This window comes from Nothobranchius furzeri, chromosome 12 (genome assembly GCF_043380555.1).
Source record: "Nothobranchius furzeri strain GRZ-AD chromosome 12, NfurGRZ-RIMD1, whole genome shotgun sequence".
NCBI lineage: Eukaryota > Metazoa > Chordata > Actinopteri > Cyprinodontiformes > Nothobranchiidae > Nothobranchius > Nothobranchius furzeri.
Genome location: NC_091752.1, coordinates 27775845 through 27791880, shown reverse-complemented (window position 1 = coordinate 27791880; position 16036 = coordinate 27775845). Strand labels below are relative to the sequence as shown.

At 40.0% G+C, this 16036-nt stretch overlaps 1 protein-coding gene across 4 annotated transcripts in view; it reads right to left on the bottom strand.

Annotated features, from left to right (window-relative positions):
* slc8a1b (solute carrier family 8 member 1b) overlaps positions 1–16036 on the bottom strand; it is a 221889-nt gene that overhangs the window by 49811 nt on the left and 156042 nt on the right. For all 4 annotated transcript variants that reach the window (XM_054750257.2, XM_015944700.3, XM_015944698.3 and 1 more), the window contains exon 6: positions 2204–2349. In XM_054750257.2, coding sequence (XP_054606232.2) covers positions 2204–2349 — 146 coding nt within the window. The remainder of the gene's footprint in view (positions 1–2203; positions 2350–16036) is intronic.

Sequence of the window (16036 nt, the reverse complement as noted above, 5' to 3'; positions counted from 1 at the left end):
ACATTGGATTCTGTATTTCATGCAGCACTAAGATTTGTAACCAGTTCTGTTTTTCATACTTGTTACTGTAATTTGCATTAGATATTGCCTCTTTACATTATCGAAGGTTGGAGAGTTGGTATTTTTTTTCTGTTTAAGGCTAAATTGTGTGAACTACCTTCTTAACCGTTTTCCTTCCTGGGTACTGAGGTCACAAAAAGAAGCTACAATCTTTTGTTCCGTAGTTACATTGTGTTTGAAATCCCACCACCTTAAACAGTTTTTGGTGAAAGTGTATTTTGAGTTTGCAGTCAGTTAAAATTACAATGTTTACCAACAATATTGCATGCTGAAGCCAGGATTGAGGATAATTTCAGTACCAGATGCACACGTGTTGTAATGGAAAGCTACAGGTATTTGTTTTTTACTGCACCGTTCTTAGTTGCCCTCTTGGCCAGGACGCACGATTTGGAATTGTAGGATGTCTAAAGATCCCACCTTTCTCGCCTCTGATTGGCTAGAAGGGCATTTCTACAATTGGCTATTTGATTTTGCAGCAAACTGTTTTCCTTGCCAAGTGCAGACTGTCCTCCTGCCATCTACAGAACCGTTGTTTTAGGGAGTTTTGTAAAAGAAAATGCAAGCTTAGCACTCTGATGACCATTCAGTCCTGTTTTGCAAAAAAGTAAATAAATAAATAAATAAAATAAATAAAAATAAATTCTGTTTCTTTTATAAAAAAAGTAAAAATAAAAAACAAAATGTGAACTGCTGAATTTATCACAGTGTTGAACTTACTGGTACTTTATATTTGCTGGCTCTCAAGCATTGGGGTTCCTTTATTAGAGCAGAGTACATAGGATAAAATCACCCCAGTGCCCACAGATATAAAGTCAGTCTAACAGTGTGATAAATGCAGCAGTTCACATTTTTATGGCCCTAAGTTCACATTTTCTCAAAAAACATAAAATAAAAAACCCAGACATAAAAACCCTGAAGCGGGGAGAGACAGTTTGCTGTTACATGAAATAGTCAATTGTAAGAGAGCTCTTCCAGCCATTCAGAGGTGAAAAAGCAGATAATTCCTTGGATATCCTACAATTCCAAATGGGCCAGGACTCCCTTGGTTAACAAATTTTTAATCCCAGTGGGACTATTTCCTTGTTAAAATAAAGAGCAAGTCATCCCCAAATCAACTTTTTGTAGCTGATAAACTATATAACGGCGTGTCTAATCATGCTGCAGACACGTGTTGACAATTTAGCACGTTAGTGCATTTTAGTTTCTAATTTTTTATTTTCTGCCTCAAACTGTCAGTGTTGTGCCATTGTTAGGTAAAAACCCTGCACTGCATTTGAATTTAAATATGCCATCGCTATTGGCTAAGAGGTACCCTATAACGTTAGCTGGTACCATATGATGTCACAATGTAGTGAGCCTGTGTGTGTGTGTGTATTTTTTTAGAGGCTCTGCCCTCTCAATCTGCTAGCAACAGCATTTGTTGCATTTTTCAAACAGGAAGTGGGAGTGGAGTAAGGCTCTGGTAGGGGCTGACTTGCTCTTTAAGGCTACAAACAAATTCTATACTGCCATTTTCTGGCCTCCTTCCTGTCAAAGCTACCACTGCTGTTTCCCACCAAAACTATTTTTTCTTGTATCTTTTCTAATCTCAGAAAATATCTGGATTTGAGATATTTCAATATTGAGATATTTGAGATATTTCAATCAATCAATTAAAAGCTTTGATTGATTGAAAATCTCCATGGTCCTATTTTCATTCCTATTGTTTTTGTCATCCGATATCCACAACCATTGCACTCCGCTGTCAGCCAATGGATGGTACTTCAGATAACTATAGGATCCAGCTCTGCACAAATGCGTACAAAAGTATAATTCCATGCACTGAAGCCTTTGACTAAGTATGGTATTCTGCCAAGTGGCCGGCTATTACTGGGGGTTATTAATTGTCTGTCTGGAGTGAGAATGTAGGTGGAGCGACGGCAAAAAGACATGCATTAGTACACACAAATGTAACACGGATGGTAATTACATCTAAGCTGGTCTTAAGAGTCTGCGTGGGAGAAGAGCAGCGAGGAAACGGCACTCAGATGTTGTGTAACTCAATCCTGTGAAGTTTCTTTTTTTACAATTATGCATCAGTGCCAAACATCAAGATTTGGACCCAAAACTCTTAATTATAAAATATATTAATAATCACTCTTACCTTGAACTCGTATGATTCCTCAATAATGACCTCCAATTTGACATGATCTCCCAGCATGGGACGCCCCATTTCCGCTATGCGCCTCTCCTCTTCGTCTTTACCTGTCAGCGCCTCTTCTTCCTCTACTACTTCTTTTGGCTTTTCCTCTACACACACAAAAAAAAGACAGAAATGCCAAAGTTAGTACAAAAATGCAGAAATGAATCTGGTTTTGATTTTCAACTTTGCAGAGAAACTTGAAAATTTAAAAAAGGAAGAAGGCATCAGGAAGTTCTTCTGTTGCTTCGCTCAAGGATCAGTGAACATTTACAGGTGCTGGCCAGTAAATTAGAATATCATCAAAAGGTTGAAAATATTTCAGTAATTCCATTCAAAACGTGAAACTTGTACATTATATTCATGCAATGCACACAGACCAATGTATTTCCGATGTTTATTACGTTTAATTTTGATATTTATAGGTGACAACCAATGAAAACATCAAATCTGGTATCTCAGAAAATTAGAATATTCTAAAGGCCAATGAAAAAATGTTTGTTTCTCTAATGTTGGCCAACTGAAAAGAATGAACATGAAAAGAATGTGCATGTATAGCACTCAATACTTAGTCGGGGCTCCTTTTGCCTCAATAACTGCAGTAATGCGGCGTGGCATGGACTCAATCAGTCTGTGGCACTGCTCAGGTGTTATGAGAGCCCAGGTTGCTCTGATAGTCGTCTTCAGCTCCTCTGCATTGTTGGGTCTAGCGTATTGCATCCTCCGCTTCACAATACCCCATAGATTTTCTATGGGGTTAAGGTCAGGCGAGTTTGCTGGCCAATCAAGGACAGGGATACCATGGTCCTTGAACCAGGTGCTGGTGGTTTTGGCACTGTGTGCAGGTGCCAAGTCCTGTTGAAAGGTGAAGTCTGCATCCCCATAAAGTTGGTCAGCAGCAGGAAGCATGAAGTGCTCTAAAACTTCCTGGTAGACGGCTGCATTGACCCTGGACCTCAGGAAACAGAGTGGGCCAACACCGGCAGATGACATGGCACCCCACACCATCAATGACGGTGGAAACTTTACACTGGACCTCATGCAACGTGGATTCTGTGCTTCTCCGCTCTTCCTCCAGACTCTGGGTCCTTGATTTCCAAAGGAAATGCAGAACTTGCTTTCATCAGAAAACATAACTTTGGACCACTCAGCATCAGTCCAGTCCTTTTTGTCCTTGGCCCAGGCGAGACGCTTCTTGCGCTGTTTCATGTTCAAGAGTGGCTTGACACACGGAATGCGACACCTGAATCCCATGTCTTTCATGAGTCTCCTCGTGGTGGTTCTTGAAGCGCTGACTCCAGCTGCAGTCCACTCTTTGTGGATCTCCCCCACATTTTTGAATGGGTTTGTCGTCACAATTCTCTGCAGGGTGCGGTTATCCCTAGAGCTTGTACACTTTTTTCTACCACATTCTTTCCGTCCCTTCGCCTGTCTGTTAATGTGCTTGGACACAGAGCTCTGCGAACAGCCAGCTTCTTTAGCAATCACCTTTTGTGTCTTGCCCTCCTTGTGCAAGGTGTCAATGATTGTCTTTTGGACAGCTGTTAAGTCAGAAGTCTTCCCCATGATTGTGGTGCCTTCAAAACAAGACTGAGGGACCTTTTAAAGGCCTTTGCAGGTGTTTTGAGTAAATCAGCTGATTAGAGTGGCAGCAGGTGTCTTCTATATTCAGCCTTTTCAGAATATTCTAATTTTTTGAGATACCAAATTTGGAGTTTTCATTAGTTGTCACTTATGAATATCAAATTTAAATGTAATGAACATTGGAAATACATTGGTCTGTGTGCATTGCATGAATATAATGTACAAGTTTCACGTTTTGAATGGAATTACTGAAATATTTTCAACCTTTTGATGATATTCTAATTTACTGGCCAGCACCTGTATATTTAAACACGGACATTAAGAGCGAGCACCAAACCATTATTAGTACTTCATGTTTAAAACAAATCTAAAGAATTAGAACCAGCAGACAGTATTTTTGCTAAACCGATGTCTAGATGTGTCTGGTTTAAACCTACCTTACACGCTTTGCGCTCTAGTCTTTTAATTCACTTTAGTAAATGAAAAATGCATCTTTCGTCTCATTAACCTCGGTCCTCCATGTCCCATTCAGCCTTTTTTCTTGTCTCAAAGTTCTGCGACAGTAATTGAGATTGGTTTTAGAGCCATAACCTGCTGCTTGGATCAAAAAGGGTGAAGGAGCAGAGAGAATGGCTATCAAATTTTCTATAGAACGGTTATCCAGACCATTGCTCCCCATTATACTGCAGTGCATTCTGAATCCACGTGAACTCTCTGGTCATTTTGTTCCCTTTAGTTAAGTTACTGCATGGAGCGAACAAGAACAATCACACAGTGATGCAAATAAATGTCAGGACCACTTCTGTCAAACTCGTCCTCCATTAAGACAATTTGTGGCTCGTTGCATCGTCACAGGCAGCTGAACAAAGAGCCACCCAAAACAAAACCTTCTGTATGTATTTTCTTTTTGGATTGTGCATGCTTGTTTTATTGTAGCAGACTGAAACGTTTTAAAGTAACACTAAATAGTGTTTAAGCTAGAGCTTTAACATTGATCTCAGTGACTGTTGGGTTAGAAACTTGACCAGTTTTATATTTGACAACACTCTGCTGCCCTCTGCTGGCCAGGTACTGAACTTAACAGTTTTGTGAAGCCCTATAGCAGGGATTCCTATCGCGTTTAAAGCGTGCCACAACCCGTGCACGCGCATTGGGTCCACAGCGCGCGTGTGAACGGGACTCGCGAGCGAAAATATACGAGGCAGCGCGCGCGTGAACGGGACTCGCGAGCGAAAATATACATGGCGAGAGGTCATTTGTGCACTGAGAGGGAGCAAACTGTGTCTGTGAGCGCACAAGGATGTGCACAAGTGACAAACCTGCGTGCGCGCGTTGCCAACGAGCACACGGCAGAGGAAAACGTGCGCGCGCGGCAGCCTCTCTGCGCGCTCGGCAGCCTCTGCGCGCTCGGTTTCTAATTCCGCTCGCTCGGCTGTGAGGAGTTTTGGCACTCTGGAGGCGTGGCCTGTGGCAGATCTTCCCTATCCTCGGATTGGTTAGTTTACCCCGCACTTTACTCTCTAGCCATCTATATAAAAAAATCTGATACTCAGCAGTTGCTGGCATAGCTCAGCTGGGAGAGCGGGCGACTCTCACTCTGGAGGATCCAGGTTCGAGTCCGGCCAAGTAACATAGAGTTGATGTCATATTATTCTTTCCTAATTCCTGTGATATTATTTTACAGTTGTGACCGTTCAACTGTCATTAAATGTCCGAATGTTTGCTGGGCAGCGTTTTAAAAAGTGCACATAAGCTAGATGGTTTTAACCAGGTAAAAATAGACTTGTGGGTGTAGGTATGTTCAAGTTTAAAAAGTTCTTGCCTCATTAATGTATTGTTTATTTTTTTCAGCATTTAATTGACAAATTATCCTTTCAAATAATTAATTGATGAGTTACATAATTGTCCATTTAGAATTGTTGAATGGACTGAGTCAAGTTTGGTGCACTTTATATATTTCAAAACATGTTTTTTTTTATTATGCATATAAATAATTTTAATGTTAATTTATTGAAATATTTCTATTTCTTCATTACCTCACCCTTGTTTTGACAAAAACAAGACCTTGCTGGATAATATCACGGAGAAACTATTTGTTCACAGTACTTGGCTCAGTGAGGATCTGTATACCAAAGGAGGAGATGCTCAGAAATCTGTCTGCAGATTGTTACAACCCAGACTGGAATTGGTGGGCTGTAATAAGAAAGGAGACCAAACAGAGGAGTGGGGGTTCAACAACTGATTTATTTAACCAAAGTAAGGATTTACTAAAGCAAGTTAGTGCAGTCAAGAATTACTGGTGTTTGGGTAGTCCTGAACGTGTTGTGATGCCCCCACCGTCTCATTGGGTTTTCATTTGTGTTTAATTGTGTTTTTCTTCTGTTGTAGGCAGCTCGTTAAGCAGCCTTGGAGGCACCTGGACTCAGGGTGTGGTGCTGCCTACAAAGCCTACTGTTTTTCTGCTTTCACTGGGTCTCTCCTGTGTGGTGGAGAGTCCTCACTGGCCATTTTCTGTTCACTAACTTGCTTTAGTAAATCCTTACTTTTGTTAAATAAATCAGATGTTGAACCCCCACTCCTCTGTTTGGTCTCCTTTCTTATTACAGCCCACCACTTCCAGTCTGGGTTGTAACAATCTGCAGACAGATTTCTGAGTATCTCCTCCTTTACACAGATCCTCACTGAGCCATGTACTGTGAACAAATAGTTTCTCCATGATATTATCCAGCAAGGTTCCGTTTTTGTCAAAACAAGGGTGAGGTAATGAAAAAATAGAAATCTTTCATTAAATTAACATTTAAATTATTTATATGCATCATTAAAATAAAAAAAAACATGTTTTGAAATATATAAAGTGCACCAAACTTTACTCAGTCCATTCAACAATTCTAAATGGACAATTATGTAACTCATCAATTAATTATTTGAAAGGATAATTTGTCAATTAAATACTGAAAAAAATAAACAATACATTAATGAGGCAAGAATCTCTCTCTCTCTCTCTCGCTCTCTCGCTCTCTCTCTCTCTCTCTCTCTCTCTCTCTCTCTCTCTCTCTCTCTCTCTCTCTCTCTCTCTCTCTCTCTCTCTCTCTCTCTCTCTCTCTCTCTCTCTCTCTCTCTCTCTCTCTCTCTCTCTCTCTCTCTCTCTCTCTCTCTCTCTCTCTCTCTCTCTCTCTCTCTCTCTCTCTCTCTCTCTCTCTCTCTCTCTCTCTCTCTCTCTCTGCCCCACTCTAAGGGAGTTTGCAGTGTATCAGTGAGTCATATATTGTACAATCACAGTCATAAAGTTTTCAACCAGTAGTTTTATTTCAGTATGTATTTTTCCAGTATCACAAAAAATGTAATTTTATATGGTTAAAACCATCTAGCTTATGTGCACTTTTTAAAACACTGCCCAGCAAACATTCGGACGTTTAATGACAGTTGAACGGTCACAACTGTAAAATACCTGAAATTAAGAAAAATTAACATGACATCTACTGCATTTTCCTTGCCCGGACTCGAACCTGGATCCTCCGGGGCGAGAGTCACCCACTCTCCCAGCTGAGCTATGCCAGCAACTACTGAATATCAGACTTTTTTATATAGATAGAGGGTAAAGTGCGGGGTAAACTAACCAATCAGAGGACAGAGAAGATCTGCCACAGGCCACGCCTCCAGAGTGCCAAAAGCCCTTACAGCCGAGCGAGCAGGAGTCAGAAACCGAGCGCGCAGAGAGGCTTCCGAGCGCGCACAGAGGCTGCCGCGCGCGCACGTTTTCCTCTGCCGTGTGCTCGTTGACAACGCGCGCACGCAGGTTTGTCACTTGTGCACATCCTTGTGCGCTCACAGACACAGTTTGCTCCCTCTCAGTGCACAAATGACCTCTCGCCATGTATATTTCCGCTCGCGAGTCCCGTTCACACGCGCGCTGCCATGTATATTTTCGCTCGCGAGTCCCGTTCACACGCGCGCTGTGGACCCAATGCGCGTGCACGGGTTGTGGCACGCTTTAAACGCCATAGATTCCCTAAGTGTGGGTGCACGAGCTGCCGCTAGGGGGTGCGCGAGACTAAAAGTGTAATGGCTGCGGAGCTCAGAGAAGTCTGGCATATGTCACCATTAGCGTAGCCAGAAAGTCATTTGTGGGTGGGCCTAAGAAAAAGTAAGTTGGCCCAAAAAATTTAATTGAAAACAAGTATATTTTGCTTATGTGTGTGTGTGCATGTGCCCTAGCTTCATAATAATAATGCGCTCCAAGCTTCTGCACTCTGACCTGCGCACGCTGTTAATAGCAAGATATGTTCAGTATTTGACCATTTTTATCGGTGTTGGAGAAATCTGAAGGTGGCGAGTCATTCTGGCAGATTCTAATTAACACCTGTCTCATGCAGGTGTTCTGACATTGTAAACCTCACACACAGAACATTGTGGATGTAACAAAATAAATCAAGAAATGATTCCCATCTGAGCATTTTAGCATTATTATACCATTATATTAGCACACTGACTGTGGGACAGCATTCTAAACGTGTCAGGCTATTAACAGCGCGCTGAAGTTCTGAAGTTTAGAGTGTGTCTGTCAGACGTCAGACGCGTTCCAGCGGAACCACGGCTCACGGGTGCACATGTGAGCACATCTGGGCTGGGCAGAAGTAATTTTACAACACTGGTTTAAATAGCGCCAATAAACGCAGTGACTTGAGCAGCTCATGGAGCTGTGCTGCACACACACACACAGACACACACACACACACATACTGATTCAACAAGCGCACGCTGCGCAAACTCCAGCGCTGCGCTGTGCAGTCAGACTGAAGGCAGAAATGAGCGCTGCCTCCTCCGTGATAAAAACTTTTAAGAGAATTTATAACAACATTTTTCATTCAAGGTCAAATTAAGATATTAGCTTCTATTTTGGGATGACGTATTAAAGTCGGGTCCGCTCCAGTCAGTGACTCCTCATGAACCTGACCACAACTCATGTTACTGCAGCATTTGTTATTCCAGTCCGCGTGGCAGCGGATCGCAGATTCAGCCACACCATAAAACAGCAATAAGTCTGTCTGAGGCAAAAGTGAACCTCATGGCTTTTCCATCTTTTCCCCTATAGACATTTGATTACGCACAAGTAGGTGACCAGCTCAGGTTTACACAGAGCAGAAGGGAGAGAGCTCTGGCCACAGGTTAAACGTTCCTGCTTTAAGAAAACTGTTAAATTGCATTTTTTATGTGCTACCTGGGCACTCTAAATATTGCTTTAAAATTAAATCAAAGGAAATTGTAATGGTATTGCATGTTTATTAATTACCATTTCAAAAATACATAATGCATAAACATAAAAATGAAAGTGATGGGGGAAAAGGTCGATCATATTTTTTTATCCCCGTCTGTCGAGTGACTTAGCGTGACGTCTGATATATATATATATATATATATATATATATATATATATATATATATATATATATATATATATATAGCCATGCCCTGATGTGGGGCTGGGGGGTGCGTCGACATGGTCGGGACATAGAAGGGGGTGCACGGCTAAATAAGTTTGGGAACCGCTGCCCTATAGGAAGCCTAAGTCACGCCCATCTACTTCTGCATCAGGGGTCCTCGGAAGAACGAAAAAATTAATGCAAGTCAATGGGGTTAAAATGCTATTTTCTAATTCCGCTTGTTTTATGCCATGGATTTCACACATGATATCCGTGAATTTTAAAGACACATTTTGATACCAAGAACACAGTTATTTTCGAATTGGGGAAATGCCATTTTAGGTTGTGTGTAAAAATAAGTCCAGGACTACAAATGCGCATCACGAAAGTGACGTCACTGAACCACACATGGAGAAAAACTGAGGGAAAAAGGAATGTAAGTTCAGCAAACCTCCCACAAGAGGAAACAACAACCATAAATCTGGCCATGTCGTAAGTATCAGCTATGCTAGGGAGAGGAGATTATGTGGTGATTTTACATATGTGACGCGCTAATTTCTGGTGTGTAGTCATGCTAATTACGAACTTTTACAAGCCATTAAATCTCAAAGTGCATGACTGGTGTGGTTGAAACACCCATCAATACTTTTCATTTAAATTGCAGTACAACATATGTGTGATCCAGGGCGTAAGGCAAAGCGGATTAGAAAATAGCGTTTTTAGCCCCGCTGACTTGCATTCATTTTTTCGTTCTTCTGGGAACCCATGAGCTGACTGGAAAAGGAGGAGACTTAGGGTCCCTATAGGGGGAGCTCTTTACCTGCTGTATGGCTTTTAGCAGTAAAGCTAGCAGTTAGCATTTTCAGTTTGCTGACCATCAAAATAAACACAAAGAAAAAAAAAGAAGTTAGCTTTTTCTGTTGGCATCATGGTGGAGCCTGGAAGTAAATAAGACAATGGCGAGAACATCAGAGCGGGCTACTCTAGTTTGACGAAGCTAAAGGAGGCTACAAAAATCACAGATCTGCATGGCTTTGTTGCCACTGGACTTGCAGTAATATTTTTTTTGTCCAACAGTGTGGCTCTTTTTACTTTGTGTTTTTTTTAGTATTGGCTCATGTTAGTGTTAGCATGTTGTTAGCGCTAGCAACAGCAGGCTGCAGCAAGGTTGTTTACAACAGTTGTAATTCCATTTTCAAGGGACATTAGTAGCTCAGGAGGTAGGGCGGCAATCATATTCATCCATATTCGGAATGTTGCAGGTTCAGTCCTGGCATTGACCAGATAATTCAGCTGTTGTGTCCTTGGACAAGACACTTAACCCGCCTTGCCTGCTGGTGGTGGTCTGAGGGACTGGTTGCACCAGTGTTCTGCAGGCCTTGCAGCTGTGGCTACATTGTAGTAAGTACATTTTATTTATATAGCTCTTATTACAGACATAAAATCACAAAGTGCAACACATACATCAAAACAATTAAACAAAGTCATAAACTTATAATGAAATTTATTATCAATAAAATTATAAAATATACATATGATAGAGGATTATAAATTTGAATTAAAAATAAGAAAATAAAAGGTTTAGGTAAAAGCAGCTTTAAATAAAAGGGTCTTTAGCTGTTTTTTAAAAGTGTCCAGACCGTCAATTCTACGTAAAGATAAAGGAAAACAATTCCAAAGTCGGGGTGCAACAATCTGGAAGGAGCGATCACCTCGACTTTTATATCTGGTCCTTGGAACTTCTAGAAGGTTCTGGTGGGTGGACCTGAAGGCTCGGGTTGGAGCATAAGGCTTTAACAGTTCAGTAATATAGGGAAGAGCTTGACCATGTAGAGCATAATCACCAGCATATGAATGTGTGTGTGAATGGGTGAATGAATGACTGTGCTGTGACGCACCATGGGGGGTTGTTGAACCCTTAGAAGGAGCTATACAAATACAGGACATTTACTATTCAACCAGTAGGATAAAGGAGCAGCAGGAAAGTGCTAGCTTCACCAAGAAACAGTAGTGTCCACTCAGCTTGTTATGGATTTCTTTAGTTGATCACCTCTACTCAAATTGAAGGAAATTTTGGTACAAAAAAAGAAGAAATTAGCAAAAGAGAGCCAACAAGTCCACAGAGCTGATGTAGAGGCATAAATTAAAGACATACTGTGCAAGTTTTTCATTATTTGGAATCTTGTTCATACTGCATTGCAGTATGTGCTAAAATGACCCTTTACCGGTTAATGAAAGATTAAGTGCTGATCCAGTGCAGCACACCAGGCTTACGACCAAAGGTGACAGATCATTTGCTGCTGTGGCCCCTAGACTCTGGAACTCTCTCCCCCTGAGCCTGAGATCAGTGGACTCAGTGGACTCCTTTAAAAAGCAGCTGAAAACTCACTTGTTAGAGCTGGCTTTTGTATGACCTTCTTCACCACATTCTCTTTCTTCTGCTCTCCCCACCTATTCCACCTTTCTCAGGATCCACTGATTTCCTTCTTTCCTATTCACTCTCTCTCTTTCTTAACATTTTTTATCACAGTTGTCTATTTTTTGCTCATTTTAAATATGTTCTTAACCATTTTCTAAAATCTTTTTTATATTTTTACATTTTTTGTTTTTGTGAAGCGCCTCATGATTTTTATCTTGAGAGGCGCTATAGAAATGATATTTTCTTCTTCTTCTTCCCTGTTGGACTTAGAGGGAGACAGAAGTGGAGTTTGCATACCTGGTGCTTGAGCCTGCTTCCAGCGCGTTTCCTGCATGTTTTACATTATGAACACAGCTCATTTGATTTAGTGATGAACCACTCCTGTAGACACTAATGATGGCTGGGGAGACATTTCAGCTGTTAGATTAAGGTGTTAAACACACAGCGAAGAGATTCACTTTTGCTTTCACTGACTGAACACTACAAGATGCTAAAAGCAAGCCAAAACTCCAAATTTTCTCACATTTCCATCATCTGAAAAAAATTCCAATATTATATACCTAGTCAGGCTTCCACCCTAATTTTCATTGTTCGACTATTTTAAGCGCTATGACTTGTGTTTTAGGGGGAAATGAGCTTATTTTTGCTAAATGAGCAGGGTTATTTTACCATTTTAGGATGGTGCATTGCAAGGAAGACCCAGAAATGTCATCACTACTGGATGGATATGGAGTTCCAATCCTTGCCATTCAGATGATCAGATAGATGATTGTTTTTTAAGACAGCGTCTGCTCACTCATCTCTAAAGCAGAATTACAATAGTGAAAATTATCTGTCATGCACCAAAAAAAGAGCTTGAACCGATAATTATTGTGACTTGTGCCATTTGTTCCATGGCTGAATGCCAACTCTTTCACTATGAAATCAGAACATTTTTTTCTTTTTAACCTGTGGAAAAGGGCACTTGTGTCATCTCTTTAGCACCTGGCCTTGTTAATTCTGCCACTTAATGCCATCACCATTAATAAAGTAAATAAGGAATATGTTTTTAAAAAGGAGTAGAAGTAATAAATAAGCTAAGAACAGTGCCTACCTACACTATTTGTCAGACATCTAAATGCCACTTCAAATCAACTTTCTAAGTGCAATCCGCTTGGTGACCGTTTATCGCCTTGCCCTCCTGATTATTTTGAACTGACAATGATTAGCATGCACAAACACACACTGCTACAGACATTGTAATGGTGATTAAACTCAATTAACAGCCTACAAAAAATCTCAGGTGGAACGGAAATGATCCGACAGCATCCTTCCCAACTTCACTGTGTGTTTGTGTGAGTGTAAATGGTCCCGACAGAGTTTGAATGTTGCAGGCAAAGATGCTTCTTCTTGTCAAAGCCACGGTCTTACCCATTCATCACATGGATATTTCCTCCCTCTGCTGCAACCCTCTCTCTGCCCCTTTGCAGTGAACATGTTTTAGAGAACGCTGAAGCAAACATGTTGCTCATGCATTGGAATACAAGAACGTTTTGAAAAAAACAGCATCAAAATCTATTCAAAGGGCAGATTTTCTATTTATTTGTGGGGTTTTTGTTTATTAAATCAGCTGATGTAATTGATGACAAGCATCATCTCATCCATCTTTAAAACTATACATTTTGTTATGTAACCATCCTTAATCCTCTTTTTTTCTTTCCTGTCACCTTATTCTTGTCATCTCTGCTTCACCCACTTAAAGCCTCTCCATCTATTTATGTCCGCCTCTCTATATTCATTTAGTTTAGTGTAAAAATGGGCTGCAACACACCAACAAAGAGTACATCACTTATTCAGTTAGCCCAAAGTGCAATATCTCCACCAAACGACATCTGATTCTATTATAGTCAACAAATGAGTCCATTTGGGGGATAAATTGATCTCATCTCTTGTGTTGCCATCTGATAAAAAATACAACACTGAATAGGTTTTATGATGCCTGAAACGAGAATTATTATCCTTATTGTTTGTTTAACGTTTCTGAATAGACATAATAAAATAACCTAGCAAGCAGTTTTTTAGCTTTAAATGACAAATCTTTTAATTGTGGGACATTGAGTTTGCACATTTTTCTTCAATGCTGCTCCCCTATCACCTTAAAGGTACAGTAATTAAGACTGTAGTGAGAATTTTACATTAAGAAAATGACAACATGCCCTACAAGTTAAAAATTGTACGTCGCTTTGGATAAAAGCGTCTGCCAAACGAATAATAAACAAAGAAAATCCCAAAAGAGTCTAATCAGCGTTTTATTACCATCATAAAATATCAAGAGTCAGAGAGAGGTCTTATGTCCAGACTTAGGGAAACTTATTCATGCTTTTATTTCTAGTCGGCTGGACTATTGCAATGGTCTCCTAACTGGTCTTTCCAAAAAAGCTGTGAAGCAACTGCAGCTTGTTCAGAATGCTGCTGCTAGAGTCTTGACAAGAACTAAGACAGGGTATATGCAGGAATCTCAAAATTAAATTGAAGACTTTTTCAAGACTTTTTAAGACCTTGTAAAAATAAAATTAAGACAATCGCAAAGAACTAATCAACTATTAAACACTCATGTATTGTTTTTAAATACTGCATTGCTTCGTTTTCCACTTCATGTTGGGTTACGTCACATCCGGGACAGCGAGACTGTAGCAATAATACATAAAGCCACGTGGTATAAAAATACAAACCGCACACATAGAAGAACAAAATATATATTTTTTTAGTTTATATGCATCTATTTTTCATAGCCACAAACTCTGAGGCTGTGAAAAACGTGACAACTAAAATAACTCCCCCAAACAAGGTCCTCACGTGCTGCAGATTTGCATCTATTCTACAGTGGGTTATGTAGTGACTTCTGACATTTGTATACTCTTATTTTATTGAGAATATTAAAAAAAAAATTTTTTAATGTGACGTTTTTGCAAAATGCAAGCAATTTTCTACCAGTCCTACTGATCAAGAGAGCTAAATGTAAACTGAAATAACTAATCAGATAATGATTAGGGATCATCAGATAATAATGAATTATTATTATGAAACTAAGTCACAAAACACCAAACATAAAAAACATCTGAAAATATTCCAAGTTACTTTAATCATTCTCAAGTAGGATGACCGGATCCCAACTCACCAAATAGACTCACTGGCCGTGAAGCTTCAATGCAACCAGATAAAGTGAAAATGTTTTTTTTATCTATTCTGCCTTTTATCTCTAACATGACTGTTAAATATACATACAATTATTATATAATTGATGTCTTATATGTTCTATTTGAATTAAACTTGAACAAGCAAACAGCAAAAGGTTTAAGGCTGTTTCTCAGCTCCTCTCCAGCTACCAGAGCTTAACTCGGGTTCTTTGGACCTTCTACTGTGGCTACAGTAAACTGTTAAAGCTACAGTTACTTTAAACAATCAACTGATTTTATAAATATAGACAGGCCCACTATAAAATAATGAAGGTTTAAGCAACTTTTTAAAGTTTTCACTGAATATTTGTGCTGACTTTCCACAACAGAATGATAGTAAGTACCAGTACCGCTCTTATTTCTTTCAACTGAGAAACATTTCAAAAGTCCGTAAACTGGTTTCTACTGCAGATCTGGAAAAAATCATCCATGCCTTTGTGTCATCACGCTTAGACTACTGTAACGCTCTTTTACTGGTCTCAGCAAAACCTCCCTCTCACGCCTTCAAGCCATCCAAAATGCAGCAGCCAGACTCCTAACCAAATCCAGCAGACAAGCTCACATCACTCCAGTTTTACAGTCCCTCCACTGGCTCCCGGTAGAATATAGAATTCAGTTTAAAGTTTTAGTCCTGACCTATAGAGCTCTTAACAACCAGGCTCCAAGCTACCTATCTGAGCTTTTATCCCCAAACACCACCTCTCGGAACCTTAGATCCACATCTGAAAACCTCCTGGCTGTTCCTCGAACCAGACTAAAAACCAAAGGGGACAGGGCCTTTCAGACTATTGCACCCAGACTTTGGAACAGTCTGCCTTCAAATCTCCGTCTCTCTAACACTGTAGAGGTCTTTAAAAAATCATCTAAAAACTCACCTTTTCATCCAGGCGTTCCCTCCCTAAATGTTTCAAAAAGATGGCTTTGTTTGGGTTCACACCTTCACTTTGTTTTTACTCATGATTTTATTTTCTACTTTACCACTGCTATTGTTTTTCTGATGTTTTTATTGGTTAGAGGTATTTGCCCTGATCTTTATCATGTTGTACAGCGCTTTGTGATTTATATCTGTGAAAGGCGCTCTATAAATAAACTTTTACTTTACTTACTTACTTTTACTTACTTACTTACAGTAACATCTTTAGATCTATTTATGTTTCTT